Below are 16,762 nucleotides of genomic sequence, written 5' to 3' on the forward strand. Positions count from 1 at the left end.
GAAACTAAAGCAGATACCTTAAAAGCAACTGAGGCCAATAGGAAAAGGGGAACAGGTACTAGAGAAAAGGTTAGTTCAAGAAGAATTAACCTAGAAGGTAACACCCACACACAGGAAATCAATGTGAGTCAATGCCCTGTATAGCTATCCTTATCTCAACCAGCAAAAACCCTTGTTCCTTCCTATTATTGCTTATACTCTCTCTATAACAAAATTAGAAATAAGGGCAAAATAGTTTCTGCTGGGTATTGAGGGGGGGAGAGAGGGAGGGGGCGGAGTGGGTGGTAAGGGAGGGGGTGGGGGCAGGGGGGAGAAATGAACCAAGCCTTGTATGCACATATGAATAATAAAAGAAAAAGGAAAAAAAAAATTTCTAGCCAAAGTTCTGCTGTGGTACCTCAGAAACTTTTGAGATGCTTCCATTGCCAGACCAAGTTAGGATCCTATGCAATTTTCAGCAATCTTTTCAAACTTTGATGGAATTACCTTGGTTGCTAATAAAAAATACAGGTCACTGGGGTGACCCCCAAACTTACTAAATTATCCTGCACTTGGCTTCATTTCCTTGGAAAAGTATTTGGTTGTTAAAGTCATTACTTCATTCATTCAATAAATATTTATAAAGTACTTCATTATTGAAAAAATAATTAGGTAGTATCAGTGAAAAAAGCAGACAGGACCCATCTCTTTAAGGATAAATATCTTACCAGGGGAGACTGATTGCAATGAGCTTAATAAATATGTTTATTATATAATGACATTGGTGAAGAATACAAAAAGTAGAGCAGGGAATACAGTCCAGAGTATGGGGAGATGAAGTTAGTCAGTAGGACTCATGGAGGTAAGGATAGGGCTCATTGAAGGACTAAAAGGATTTAAGGGAATTAAACAGCTTCTGGAGAGATGGTTCCAGACAAATGGAGCAGAGCAAAAACTCAGGGGACAAGTATATCTTGTTCATGGATGTTGTACTCCAAACCTCTGGCCACTGTGGCTAGACCTAGTGATAGGGGTCAGGCTGAATATTGACTTCCAGAGTACTTTAAAAAATTTCTCTTTACTCTGTTTGAAATGGGAAGCAGTATTTGAAGCAAGTCAATTCCATAATCGGACTTGTCTTTTAAAGGACTCACTTTGGTGCTAAATTTAAAACAGTGTGCTAGGAGGCAAGAGCAGTAGCTAAGAGACTGTTCAAATAATCCAGGTAGAACATGGTGCTGACTCAGACGAACGTGGTAACCAGAAGGGGATGAAAAGTCATAGTCTAGATATATTTTGAAGGGATCGACACTATAATTTTCTGATTGATTAGATGTTAGATGAGAGGAAAAGAAGAATAAGACATGACCATAAAGTTCCTGACCTCAGTAACTAAAGTTGCCATCATCTTTGGGAGAAAAATCAGTTTTGAATATTTTATGTTTGGAATGTCTATTAGGAATCTAAATATAATGCCAAAAGCTGCTCAGACTTTAGAAGTACGGAGTGAAGATATAAATTTGAGGCACTCCAACATGAAGAGGTTGGGGAGCAGACAAGAAACCAGCAAAGGACTCTGGAAAAGACAGTTAGTAAAGTAAGAGCAAAACCACAGAGCGCTAAGAAGGTTGATACTGATAGGTAGCAGTTAGACATAAGCAGTGGCCATAAGAGGACACAGGGAAATTATATTATTTTAATGCATATTTAAAGGGCCAGACACTGACATTTGAACAAGGAGAGCCAAAAGAGCTAGCCCTCTCCCATGCTTTAGATGCTAAAGTTACAGGAACAGGAAGACATAGAGGAGTTACCTGCTTCTGCTTTCCTCTTTGAGATGTTAAGGAGCTGCAAGGATCCTTGGATGGCAGAGAAATAATCCTGTCTAGGAAAGGGAAGTTCTAAAGCACACCTATTGTCTCTGTGACTTGGTGGGGGGGATTGTGGGTGTGATCGGGTATGATTTGGGAAGATGACCCTCCCTGTTTTGTCAGTCATCTCAGCTGCTCAGATCCATTATCTTTGACCATGTGTATTTCTACCAGCTTTCCAGTATAAAACTACGAGTTGGAGACCACCATTTTGAGTCTTTGCTCCCATTTCCTGCGTGGGGAACAGGAAATGTTTCTCTCTTTTTTTTCTCCCCACTGTTCCTCTCCTAATAAACTTTACTGTTGCTTTAACTAAATCTTTGCATCTTGCTTGAATTCTTCTCCTGCCAGACGCAAGAACCAAGGTAATTTTCAGGATCATTTTTTCCTGTAACAAGACCATTATTAGCCAATTGTCACAATTAAATAGTGCTTGCTGTCACGAACAGTACACATATACATCTCAGGGTTACTCTTGGTTCTGCAGAACATGCAGATTTCATTCAGTTATTTAAAAAGAGTTGCTAGGCACATGCTACGTGCTGAAGAGAATGCTGAGTGCTGGGAATAAAGACAATTTTGAGTTGGGAAAACTTCCCCAAATGAAGTGATCTCTGTCTTTTTTTACAGGAAAAAAAATAGGAATTAATGAGGAGAGAATTTTGTGATGAGGAAAAACATTTCAGGAAGACTAAACAGTATGTACAAAGGACTAGCCATAAGAGAGCATTGAGTTCAAGGTCACGATGAAAGACGCAAGACCAAGAAATGAAGACCAAACAGATCACAAAAGACTTTGAGTTGCCATGATAAATTTCAGCTTTTCCTAAGGACAAAGGAGAAACTTTGAAGGGTTTTATGCAGGGAAGAGACATAGTTATATTTACATTCTGAAAACGTTGCCTGGGCTTTTAGAGGATAAAGGTTATTGTGATGGGTAATTTTATGTGCCAGCTTGATTGAACCACTGTGCCCTGATAAATGGTCAAAATTATTCTAGGAATTTCTGTGAAGGAATTTTTGGATGAGATTGGTATTTAAATTAGTGCAGTTTTGAGTAAAACAGATTGCCCTCCTCAATGTAGGTAGTGACGTCTGATCAGTTAAAGCTCAACAGAATAGAAGACTGACCTCCCCTGAGCAAGGAGGAATTCTGCTAATCCAAGGCCTTTGAACTTGAACCACACATGGGCTCTTCCTTTGATCTTCTGCCCTCTTGTCCCCCGCATAGTGTGTTAGAATGAAAGAGGTGTAGAATCGATAGGTGGGAAGACAGCTCAACACCAGCACAGGATTTATTGTGGAGGAGTAGTCCTGCAAAGGGGGCTCAGCAAGAGAGTTGGAGCCCACAACTGCTTATTTACTGGGGGTGGAGAAGTTCCAGGAAGGCCATTGGGAGGGAAAATTTTCAATGGCCCTCTGACCTTCTGACCTGCTTAAGGGCAGGTCATTTCTTCTAGGCCAGGTGGGGAGTTTCTAGTAAATAGCTAAAGGTAGATGTTTATTTATCTTTAGGGTGAGTGGGGAGTTTCCAGTAAGTCACCTTCAAGCAAGAGGGGGTCCAATTCTAACATGGCTTCCCTTTGTTCACCCTCACACAGGGAACTTGCATAATCCTGTGAGTAAGTGGGTTATAATAAATCTGCTGGTTTTGTTTTTCTGGAGAAGCTTAATACATGTGAGAAAGGAATGCAGAATATCAGAGGGACCATCAGGCTCTATATGTGCCTGCTGGATTGGGAAAGTGACATTGTTTGCTTTTCCTTTTCCACTCCAAACCAAGGATCCCAAAGGGACTGTCCTAAGTGCTCAGCCTCTCCTGGAATAGGAAAGACAGCCAGGTGCCAGCTTCTTTTGCCAAAGCTGGAATAGGAAAAGCTCACTTCACACTGGCAACATCTCCCCCTACGTGTAATTTAATTTTAACTAAGGCATCTTAAACATTTAAAAGTTTTTATCTATTAATCATTTTGTACTTTGTATGCGTCAGTGGTTTCATTTAATATATTATGAAAGAGTCTCTAAATGTTCAAATGAATTCCTGGCAAGTGGAATGAGAAATTAAAATGAATAAATAAAGATTTGGCAAAGTACATTGGAAGGGTTGCCAGCCTTACATGGAGTTTTGATCCTTCAGGGGTATTCTTAAACCTGTAAAATAAACTAAGTGAAGAAAGATCCTTTCTTTTCTTTCTTTTCTTTTTTTTTTTTTTTTGTCAAACTCAGTACTCTCAGAGAATGGGAAATGTGAACTCTTCTGTGGACCACTCTTACAGTGACATACTCAGAGACTAATATTTCCCTGCCTGGACTCTTGCTCAAGCTTTGGAGTTATTTGTTAGTCTGAAAGTTCAGAAACACTGAGATTTCATTTGCCTCATGTCCAGTTGGCCAGATGATCAAAGAGGCATTCTTTTGCTCTGTGTTGTCCTAGCTGGAGTGAAAACGTCAACCTTTAGTTTGGGGATGTAAAGACAATATAATCTTTTACATTGAGATGTCTTCCTTTTATAACTGAAAAATTTTAAAATGAAGATAGAGAAAAGATAACTGTCATTAAAGAAAAAGCAAGCAAGGATGTTTAAATATTCTGTAGATGATAGTCTAAGTTTCTCATTTCATTTATCTTAAAGACCCTCTTATCTCAAATTAAGGGAAAAATCAAAATATCTAGAATTTGCCAATTCTCAGCTTTTCAGAATAACATTTCAAAAATCTAAAACTGTAAAGATAAAATGGAAGTTTAAGAATTAAAATTTCTTCCTTCTACTTTCCTTAAAAAATGTGGCCTTGTTTCTGATTTTGCTCTCAAAGATGTTGAATCCCCCACAGGAATCTAACATTGGCTGGCAGTTAAGCAAAGGGCGTTGGCCAGTTGGGGATTCAATTCAATTTGTGGTCCTTCTGTTTTCTGCAACAGGTATATAGTGATACTAAATTTTTGCCTCTCTGTATTGTGTGAATTAAAATGTGAAGCACACACTGGGGGTGTCAGGTCCTGAGATCATGTCTAAAGTTCATCTTGCCTTCCTCCTATTTCTTCCTGTCTTTTTTCACTTTATTCCTTCTTCTCTCTTTGGTCTTCTCCAAGGTCATGAAAGGTCAGACCAGGCTCCCTGGCTTACCACTATCAAGTGGTGATTTTCAAACTGCTTTACCAATTATGTACATTTATTATTGTAATGAGAAAGAATTTTCTTCTTCTCATTTATAGTCCTTCTTACCCTCACATCTTCCGAGTGATTTTTGATTTAGTTACTCACTTCGGGTCCAGTCTATACTGTCTTTGGTGCAGTGGGATTTTGTGAGTAGTTTTTCTTGCCCAGTTGACTTCTGTCCTCATATTCCATCTCTTCCTAAATGGACTTGGTGTCCTCTTGAGTTCTGCCCCTTTGTTCCCCCATTCTCCATCTTTCATCTCTTCTTGGATCCTCAAAAATTCCTTGATCCTTTGTAACTCCTTTGCTCCTCACCCAGTCCTTCCTCTGGGGACATTTTCTGTTTCTCGGTTAGACCTGCTTCACTGCTAGATGAGCCCAGGAATTATTGCAGAAGGTTAAGGACTTCTCATTCAGGGAACAGAACAGAAAAGTGAGTGATCTAAAAGCCCATCAGACTTCACAATGTGAGAATTTCTGCTTGTATTTTTCTGTATTTGTGTACACTAAAAAAAAAAATCTTTTTCTTGGCTTGAATGAATTCATGCTTTATTTTACTTTCTTGCATTTGTGAGGTGGTATCCTCCAGCAAAGGGAAGAAGCAGAAGCCTCTCACAAAGTAACTAATATGCTTCTCCCCACCTCAGCTTGGGAGGACAGTGGTAGAACCTCTGTGTAGATCATGGGAATAGGAAAAATGAAGTTGTCAGTGTCTCTCTGATCATCCTACACCTGCCTGGAAGGGGGAAAAGTTAGTGCTTGGGGGTTTCTGGGATCTTAACATTTATCTGGCAAACTTGGGCTTGCAATTTAATTCCTCAGCACAATTGCATAGGGCTCAGTAGTAAATGCTTCTTTAGATAAACTGAGTCATCCTAGCTTTCTGTAGTTCCCACCACACCATATTGTTTGATTCTACCAGTAATATATTATTTGTGTCAAATTCCTACTAAGCCTTCCGAAAACATTTGAATTTGTAAGACAGAGGGTAATGGGATCTATTAATCCTCAACTCAAATTTTGTGTCTTGTTAGCCTTCTAATTTTCAGACTTAGAGCCAACTACACCTACCTTTTGGATGTCTATGTCTAGGAATAAAATATTAAACTCATATTAAATTCATCCTCTTGTTTTTCATATTACTTCCGGTATGAACACACTATGGACACACTATGTTCCAGCTGGGGGGAGTGTAGTGATGAATCTGATTTGTAATTGAAGCTGTATTGCATATGACACATCAGAATAACTGAGAAGCTTCACACTGTTGGATTCTTCCGCTGTGGTCTCAGGACTGCTGTTTAAGCAGCATGCCTGTGGCAGTGCCCTGGGCTCACCTTCCTAAGTGTCACTCTGCTCTGGGGTCTGTCATTTCCCCAGGTCACTACCACTGAAGTGCCTTTCTTCCCCATCTCTGAGAAATCATCCCCTCTCTTTCTCTACTCTCATTTCCCTTAGTGCTTGTGGTTACAGTAAGCAGGATTTCTGGGTAAGCCTTAGTGGTTTCTCCTTTCTTTCTAAATAAAACCTCTGAAGTACAAAACTATTATACAAATAAATATTCCTGGCCAGCTAGCTATTTGAAAGAAAAGGGGAGAAAAGATCAGGACATGCATGAATTAATGCATCGATAAAAGAGCTGATTGTTCTGAGACTCTCCATCTCAAGACTGTTTTTTATTCTCGTCTGTGTATGGTGGGATGACCCTGAGGTACAGAGTTGCGCAGGTTAGAGAATATGCTGTCTCCCAGAGATTTCAGAGGATGTAAATGTGTTTACATTATTTCACTGCTCTCTGCTTTGGGTAATCAAGGTTTATGAACTGACTTTGCCTACTGGATGCTTGAGAAATTTCTGCACTGAATCGGTATTATTCTTAGAGATTGATTTGATGGTTTGGAGAAATATGCCTCATCAAAGATCCCATAAGTGCCTGATGCTAATGGCTCATACCTATAATCCTAACTAATTAGGCAGCAGAGATCAGGAGGATCATGGGTGGAGGCCAGCCTCGGCAAATAGTTTGCAAGACCCTATCTCAAAAATACCCAATACGAAAAAGAGATGGTGGAGTGGTTCAAGTGGTAGAGTGCCTTCATAGTAAGTATGAAGCCTTGAGTACAAACTTTAGTACAACCAAAAAGATAAAAACCAAAAAGATCCCATAGATACTTCAGAATCAGAGCAACTTTCAGAAAACAGCAAGGGTATTTCAAGATTTCATTTTAAGAAATTATCACAGATGGAATATGAGTGAGGGAACTCTTCTAACACCAAATGACCAATTCTTTTGTGTTAAATGTCTGAGGATTTTCCTTCCCTGAGGTAAGTAGACCTGAATCCTACTTCTGGTAGCATTTCTTGTTGACCTTATCACCTTTGTCCTACCTTTGTGGACCTGTTGGTGCACACACATGTACACCCAAAACACCAGCACCACCTCCAGTCACATGAACTTATGCATTTATTTGAGCATATATGTGCCATCTGCCGGACAGAAATGCTAAAGACTAGTATGAGGGATTTCAAGTGCAAATATATTTCACATTCCCAAATTTTACAATTTATCATGTAAGCTGGGAAGAACTGGCTCTTCTATAGCCTTCAAATGGGTCTTTATGGTAGTGTTTATTTCTTTGTGACTATGACTTTTTTTAATCTGTAGTTTATTGGACCACTGTGTCCTGATAGACCACTATTCTCACATTAGCAGAGTCTACTGAGGTGCTTTTGACATTCTAAAATCACTAAGGTGAAGGACACTATGCTTGTCACCAAATGAACCAGGCAACTTAGAAGTTTCACGTGTGTTTGAGATGGGGTGCCAACCCTGTGAGTCACTTCTGCTTTCTTCATATCCATATAAGTAAGATCTATAAGATGACAGGTGAAAGACCAGAATAAGGAGAAATGAACAAGTCTAGCTGTCTACTTTTAATGCTGAGGTAGAAATCACTTGAAAGAATTCAGGAGTGGTCAGCCGGGAGTAGAAATCCAGGTTTAGCTATACACACAGGCAAGGAACTCATTCTTGCTAAACTTGAGTTTATTCTACTTTCAGGATTATGGTAAGGATTCAAAGGTGAAATTTTTGAAGTAATTAGCATTTCTTCACCTGATATACACTAAATAATGAAGACCTATGCTTATTGTGTTTCCATGATGAAAGCCAAGTTCTTGATTAGTTATCTTTAACATACAATGTCTAAACTCAGAAAACATTTAGTAGTTTCTGTGAAGTTTGATACATTAATAGCACTTGTGAGGTATATGGTGAAATATATTCTAGAATTATCACAATAAACAACAGTGTGTGCAATTTACAGACCACTGTGCCTTGTTCTGTGCTAAGGATTCCTCATGAGTTTTTTCATTTCATTTTTAGAACTTGATATAAGTGAGGTAAAATTATGTCTTTATGGACAAGAAAACTGACAGTGGGTTAATTAGCTGCACAGTCATATGACTGTTAAGTGGCAAATCAAAGCTCAAATTCAAGTCTGCCTGACAGCAGGTCCCAAGATCCAAGGTTTTCATTGCTTTTCAAAAATCTATGAAAATATAACTTGCACTAGTAGCTAAAAAAATAAGTATTCTGGACACAATGAAACCACACACACAACCTTTTAAGTTTTATTTATATTTCTTAGGTCAAGAATTACACACTAGCCAACATTAATATATATTTACATGCTGAAACTGGCTGCAATAAGTTTAAATTCAAGAAAATAATTCTTATGTGCTATTCATTTATAATCCTCAGTTTTTACTACCTTGTGTATCCCAGAGATTTTAGTAGTCCTGTTTTTAGAAAGACATGAAAATAGATGCAATGATATCCACTTGTGTTTTGCATTTTCCAGCCATTGAAAAATGTGCATATGTTTATGTTCAGAAAGGCTACAAGGTAATTAATTAGTAAGGCTGATTACTCACTACAGTGAAGAAACTAGGACATCACTTTTTATAAAAGGACAGTTCAGAACTATGCAGGGACAATATTTGTAACAGAACTATTTAAACACCCATGCAAAGAAAAATTTAAAACATTATGGAATTTAAATTATAGGCAATTTTGTTTAAATTATGTTAAAAATGACTAGGGTTGAACGCTAATCATTGAAACAAAATATTAAAAATGAACAAGATTTAAGCTGATGGAACTTCGAATTGGTTCAAATGGTGCAAGAACACAGATGTAGCATCAGATTAGAGGATAGGTGACAAGGGAGTGATGTGGCTTTGGAATTCAGAGGACATAAAGTTTTGTTTTTTATCATTTTGGATAATTATCACAAAAGCACTTCTCAAAGCAAGTTAAAATTCGGTGTCAGAACTTTGCACATATCTACAGAAATGTTCAAATTTGATTTCCAAAAAAACATAATAGCTATTTAAGAATGTTGCTTATTTTTTCCTTAAAAAATTATTTCTTTAGGGCAGTATCTTAATATTCACTCTGTTGACTCCTTACTATTATTTTTTACATCTTCCTAGTGCATTTGGAAATTTTTTAAACCTTTGGTGTGAAGCAGTGTCTTTTTTTTTTTTTTCCCCCCATTTTTCTTTCCTTTGTAAAAATAATTCTGGAGTCTTTGGTTGAAAGGAACAGTACTATCTAAACACAAAAAGTGCTACTATTAAAAAAAACTCTTTTAGCATGCATGTGTGTAAGAAATTTCTGGAGCTGGTATGAATAAATGTTTTATTTTCTGTAGTGCCATCTATGCAAACTTCTTCTTTTTGAAAATTGAGATTTAAGCTGCACAACTTTGGTTTTTTGTACTTTGACATATAAAAAGAAAAACTCCATTTGAACGATCATTTCTCCTTTTCCCATGTCCCAGATCTAAGCTTATCTCTTGGTTGGTAAACCGACTACAAAATAACACTACCAGGTTTCCCATGGAGGAGGCAGGGGAGTGAAGGATTATGGGTGTGTGTGTGTGGTTTTTTTTGTGTGTGTGTGTGTGTATGCACGTTGTATTTGTGCTTGAGATAGCAGCTGAAACTCTTCTTTCTGGGATTCCCAAGCCATTATGCAAAAGGGTGTTTAAATTAGTCTGCTGGGGCACTCCAGTAAAACAATACTTAGTAAAAAAAAAAAAAATTAAGAAAAAAACCCTAAACAATTATTTGTATCTCTTGACTACTCATTTACAGCATGTTTAATTATTTACATTATATAACACATCAACTTAAGCCATAAACTGAATCATGTTGCCTTACCATAAAATACAAATTAGAAGTTAAAAATATTTAAGAAATCTGTTTTAATATTTACACACGTTCAGTGAAAATTATGGTTGCTCACATAACATCTGTACACCTAGCAAAATGGTATGATTGCTACCGTTGTAGTTTTCCCTAACCAACATGGTAGGATTTAGTTTCTTTTTGTTGTTTTTTTTGGCTCCTCCCAGGAGGAATTTTTTTTTTTCATTTTACATTTTCTTAAGACATGTTTGTTTTTAAATCACCAATAGACAATGTTACTTGTGTCCTTGAAAAAGAAAGCAGTTAGACGAGCGAGGTGAGAACTATTTAACTTCTGATGTTTTGAGGTACAGTACTATAGTGGTGTCAAACCGTGCAATGGTTCGTAGGCATTGATTTGCTGACCCTGTATCTCTTATTTCAATATGTCGATTGTTGATTGCTAAATTAAAAATTCTTATGCACTGGTTTCATGAAGGAAACAAAACATATTAGCTTATTCCTTTCTCTGACAAATGAATGCATATATATGTATGTGTGTTTATATGGTTCTATAATATACACATATACACATGTAGCTATGTGATAAGACCTGCTTTTGTTGATGTTTTGCAGTTTCTGTTTTTGAAGATGAAATTAATCATAAAACTGGAGCACAGTTACCTGCAGAAAATGGACATTGTCTTTGTTGCCAATTTAACACAGGTCTTGCTTAAAATAAATTATTCATTTCTCCATGGCTCACTCCACAGCACTTTCTTTATGTGTTGTGCTTTTGTAAGCTGACAGATTTTTTTTTTTGTGTGTGTGTTCCTAATGCTAGAATGTAGTCTTTTGGTTTATAAATTATTATTATCATTATTATTATTATTTTACTTAGCACTGCTTTTTAAGAAATGAGAAAAGGTCTAGATGGCACAGCTTGAGACTTTTCCCCTGTTATTAAATTGCAGTAGAAAGAACTGTAACATTCCTATGCAAACACATGACTATGTTGCATGAGTTTTCAATTCTGAAGTGCATTTCATACCTACTAGCAGTCATGTACAGTATATATACAGATTGAGATCAAAGATTTCATTTAGACTGTGCATTTTAGAGTCTGAATTTTCCTATGAATTTCACAAAGATGAAAAAACACCTTAATTGCTGGCTATCTGGCTGTTTTGTAATCAAAAGAAAAACTATACATATGTATAAACGGATAGTAATACCATGTGAGAATTTCTGGAACACACCTTCGTGGTCCTTTAATTTAACTGCTGGACATGAAGCTGACTGGTCTTCCATATTGGTCAGGCCTAGCACCCTTCCTTGCATTTGATAACTACATTTCAAAACTCAACTAAACATATAGCTTAAGAACAAATTCTTCATCTACTATTATTTCCGGACAGGATGAGTCAACTTTTTTCTACTTGTGTGATTACTGAGTGCCAATATGAGATTTTGCTGAGATTCTTTGCATCAGTGATGACAGAAATGTGTTACTTGTCTCATATATTTGAGGCTTTTCTCCACTCAACTCATTCTGTTGACTTCTCTGGACGTCCCAAATTTTGTTGTAACCATAAATGACAATACCAAGAATTTTTTTATGGCTTTTACAGAAATTGCAAATAAGAGCCCATACTGGACTTAGGCTCTGAGTTGTCTCTAGAAAAATCTTTTCAGAATGGCATTTTAAGTGTGCCCCTGAGTTACTGATATGCTCCTTTCTGATTCTTTCTACTCAAACTTTATCCCCTGGGTACAAGAGGCAGGCACTTTTATTAGTGTGATGCCCCAAAATTGCCTAGGAGAAAGTATGTCCCTGGAGAAATTGAGGCATCTCTACTCTGAGCACATGGGAAGAACCTTGGTCAGACTCTACCCAAAGATTATTCTCAGAGGTGTCTAAATATGTAATCTAAAAAGAGGAGGCAGACTTCTCTACACAAGTGAAAAAAATACCATCCCACTGTGGGGAAAATTCAGAAAGCTGAGTAATTAATGTTTTTTAAAATGTTGTTGCTCTCTGATATTTGGCATGGAAAGGACAAATAGTTCCATTATATTCCAAGTTTCTGAACCACGAAGGGAAGAAAACATAAATTTTACCCACAGGAAGATAGTAGCCTTAGATCCTATGTACAATTAGGGAACTTATTCTGAAAAGAGAAAAAAAATTTTAAAAATAGAAATAGCAAAGTCATCTTCTGAGAAAAATTTCAGTCAGATCAAACTTTATGGAAAACAGCCATTCAGTGTTTTCAATAAGAAGAGCAAAATATGAGCCTCACATTGATAGAAACAAAATATATTGGCTTATTCTCTTTCCTGTCTAGCATATGAATGCATATGTCCAATTAGCATAGAAAGGAGCACAATGGCCATCATTTGAAAATCAAATAAAACAACACATCTTGCCAGCCTGGTTAACATTTATGTATTTTTCTGCAATATCAACTGAGGCTTATAGCACTTACCACACTCATGTGGTTTTGTTGTTATTCTCCAACATTTTTCATATTTTCCTTGATTAGACAGATTGCAATATATGCAACATAAGCACGCTTAAAAACCCCAAATCCAATAAACCCGCAAGCTAACTCCTTTTGTGCATGTAGTCTTTGAAGTATTGCTTGCTTTGAAAAATACAAAGGTGAACTTCATTGCACATAAGCAAACATAGTTCAACCTCTCCAAAGCCCATGTCTGTCTCCTAAGAATATAATCAGCATTTTGCAAGTAAGAAAATTAAAGAGGACCATTAATCCTTTAGTGCAAGGAACAAATCCTCCTTTTGAAACACCCTAAAAAAATTCAGAAGTAAACTTTGGGAAATGTTGCAGAAACAGCTGATGCTGTGTGAGAACAACAATCTGTTCGTTATCTTTGTGCCATATATTTGTATACTTGAAATAATTCCCACTCTATCTTGAACATCTAAGATGCTTCTAATTCCCTCCACTTTTCTATTTCATAGCTATCTTTTGATTAGATAAACTATAAAAACCTCTTCAGTAAGGCTGTCAACACTTGTGAGGTTGGAAAATAAATCCCTCTCACTCTACCCTTTGCCACTGGACACAGTATGTATAGACTGACTAGATGCTGTGTGAAGTTGATAAGGGTCATGCTTGCTTGCTTGCTTGAATTTTGCTAAAATGTCTGGATTTCTGACTTGTTCGCTCTTGTTAACTCTTATTTTAATCGCCTAAGAAATAGCTTTATACTAAAAATTACTTTGGCTGCCATACAAGATAATGCTCAGAAGTCTTCCTATCTCTAACTGCCAAAATGAATGACACCACAGTTGATTCCTTGTGCTTAAGCAAACAAAGAGACTGACTAAATTGGATGACCAAGTCTTTGCCTTGACCCCTCACTCTGCCTCCACATCTGGATTGTGCGCCAACTACATGAGAATCTACTAGTCCAGTGGGACGTATCTTCCATGACACCGTTTTCACATTAACATGATAGGCACAGACCATTCTGAAGTAACACATTCTCATGGCATTGCTAACAATGATTCTTAAGCGCAGTGCCATCTCAACAGCACGTCAGCCTTAGGGAGGAAGATGAAGAGTGTCTGGATATGTCTCAGGGAAATGTCTGACAATGCTATTGAGCCTTCTAATACTGTCTTCTAAACAATCCCTCTCTGAGTAGGCTGCATACTACACAGATTAAAGTGGAACATTCAAACTCAATCTTGTCAGCATGTGTGCAAATCATTTGCATTTTAACTGGAAAACCACAAGGACCTTAGTGTATCCCTTACTTAGCAGAAGCAACCCAAATGGTATGAAATGGACCACAGGATAGGCCAGCAACTAAGGTATTTTAGCATCACTTTTGTCCTGGATTGATGTGTTTTCCAAGTCCTACATCAGTCTGTACAACTGTTTTGAGGAGGAATCTCATCCTTGCTTTCCACAGGAGGCCATGTTTTAGTTCACATAATAAAGCCAATAGACGATGTTGAAGAAGGAAAAAACCACCGGGAAGAAGATGCGGGACCACCGATCTATGGCATTCACGTCAGTCAAGTCGGGGATTGTGATTTTCAGTTGGGAGGCGCGTCTCCGCAGGCGACTTTTCTTTTGTGCCACGTGTCGTTCCAGAGCATTTCGGCCAAAACTATGCCTGGGTAACCCGGCTTTCCGATACTGGATGCTGGAGGCATCATACGCCAGCATTGTGCTCCTGGGGTCTCCAAGTCCCATCACAGCTTCAGAAGTGGCCATTTCATTTTTTATCTCAAGAGTGCTCAGTAAGATGTTCTCATGGGGGTCCATCTGCAAGGGAGAAGAATCAGAAAAGACAACGGAAACAGTAAGGGTTTATCGGTGTTTACCATGCAAGGAGCTAGGACAGACACGAAAAGTAGTGTCTATCATCATGGCGAAGAATACTGGCTTTGCTCTTCCATTGCTTGAATTAGAATTCCAACTCTACAGCTATAAAGTATTTGAGTCTCTGTTTTCCTGAAATCTAGTCAATGATATAATAACACAATGCTAGATGACAGACTATTTCCATCACGTTCATTATTTCAATTTAGAGCATGCAGAAATAGAAGACATGACATTCATTTAAAGAATTCATAGCTTTGGCAAGGTGTGGTGGTGCACACCTGAAATCCTCAGGAGGTAGAAGCAGACTAAGAACTCCCGGCCAGTTTGGGCAAAGTTAGGGAGACCCTATCTCAAAAACCAAATACCAAACAAAAGGGCTGGGGTGTGGCTCAAATAGTAGAGTGCTTGCCTAGCATGTGCAAAGCCCTGGGTTCAATCCCCAGTAGTGGGAATTGAATCATGCTCAAAGCAATAGCCTAAAAACAAAACTAGAACTAAAAATAGTAGGTAAACATTAAGCACTTGCTATATATGGCAGGCACTTCTTTGCATAATTTCATTTAATTGATACTGATTCACATCCACAGTTATGAGCTGTCACCTTAAATGTGTAATGTCAATGTAAATAAGGTAAAGGATTAGTTTTGTGCATTACAAAGCAGGCCATGTGTGACTTGTCAAAATGTCAAATTAGAATTCATAATGACAGAATTTGAAAATAAGGAGTGTACCAGCTGGCGAGACTCTTGGTGGTAGAGGTGTATGTGGGGTGAGCGGCAACTTGAGAGAGAAGAGAGGGGGGAGGACTCTAGAAGAGGAGAATATGCCCAGAGTAGATTGAGCTCAATTAACTGTGGGCCTTGGCAATAGAATTGAGTTGGCTGTGCAGATAATATAACCATTTCGCTTGATTTCTTCTTGCAAAGAAGAAATCTTAGTAATGAATGAATGCTGACATCCTGATTGATTCCCAGATATTGAAGTATTATACAATGCTTTGTGTTAAGATTTGTGCGCATTGATATTGTGGCTCACTTGCTATAGATAATAAGACCTAATCACAACAAGCTGTTCTTAATAATGGTACCAATTGCTATTAAATAAAAAAATAAGGAAAAGTGGCCAATGATAGATACTGATTAATATATGGAAACAACAGGAAATATAACAAGATTTAAGCGTCTTGTTTGCAGAAGGCAAGTAAATTTGCTAAGATTACATATTGACAATTAGCTTTCAAAGTGTGCTTTAGTAATCCTGAGTTATGAATGCAAGTCTAAAATCTCTTGAGAAACAGAAGCTATAAAAATACAAAGCATAGTGGGATTAGCTGACCAATTAATCTTTGTTCCCTGACTAGGTACACTCTGTATGCTTGTTTACTGGTAGCATTTTTCTTAGTGCAAAGACTTAACAAATATACTATTGAATTTAATCTTTAAAGTTGATAAGATTTGGAAAGTAGACTAAATGTTGAGAGAGATCTGTCAAGAAGGGAGCAGGTAGCAGTTTTATTGGTGGGTTTCTGTTTCCCAGGGAAGGAAGGAAACCTTTGATGGTCTCTGCTATGTTCCAGTTCCCTCCAGCAACCATTTCTCAGAACCCATCCTTTTAAAGGGAATTCTTTTCTCTGTTTATTGGTAGGGGCATTTATCTAATTTCCCAAAGTCACATAGTTACCAAATAAAAATGGAATTCAAACCTTGATCAAAAGATTTAAATGTTGGAAGTGAGGGTGTGTGTGTGACTTTCCAACACTCTAGGAAAGCAAACTATGAAAAACCTAATGTTCCTTGTTTTTTCAAGAGTGCACTTATTTCTGTTCTTCTCTGAGTTGTTAATTCTTCCTTTAACCACTTAGGAAATAGCTTTTTTAGCAAAATTTCTTTGGTCACTATGCATGGTGACATTTAGGACTCATCCCTGACAAATGTCAGGAGGTTTGCTTTTCTATTAAGCAATTATAATAGTAAGAACTGTTATGAGTTGGCACCAGACCTGGCTTTAAGTTAAAAGTCTAAAATAATAGTAATAACCATAATAAAAATTATTGGTAGCTATTCCCTATCAAGGAAATTTCGTTCTAAGTCTAAATATTCTTGGATAATTCATTTAATCCAATTGGTTTCTGTCTCATCTATGGAATTTGAGGGCTAAATTAGATAACTCCTGAAGCCTTATAATTTATTTA

The 16,762-nt window shown here is 37.5% G+C and overlaps 1 protein-coding gene across 1 annotated transcript in view; it reads right to left on the minus strand.

The window, feature by feature from the left end:
• Nucleotides 1–8,627: 8,627 nt before the first annotated feature.
• The window catches only part of Gabrb2 (gamma-aminobutyric acid type A receptor subunit beta2), a 218,121-nt gene continuing 209,986 nt past the window's right edge, over nt 8,628–16,762 (minus strand). Inside the window, exon 9 of the mRNA XM_074057711.1 lies at nt 8,628–14,511. Coding sequence (XP_073913812.1) covers nt 14,164–14,511 — 348 coding nt within the window. The 3' untranslated portion in view covers nt 8,628–14,163. The remainder of the gene's footprint in view (nt 14,512–16,762) is intronic.

Source organism: Castor canadensis, chromosome 16, assembly GCF_047511655.1.
Source record: "Castor canadensis chromosome 16, mCasCan1.hap1v2, whole genome shotgun sequence".
Lineage (NCBI taxonomy): Eukaryota > Metazoa > Chordata > Mammalia > Rodentia > Castoridae > Castor > Castor canadensis.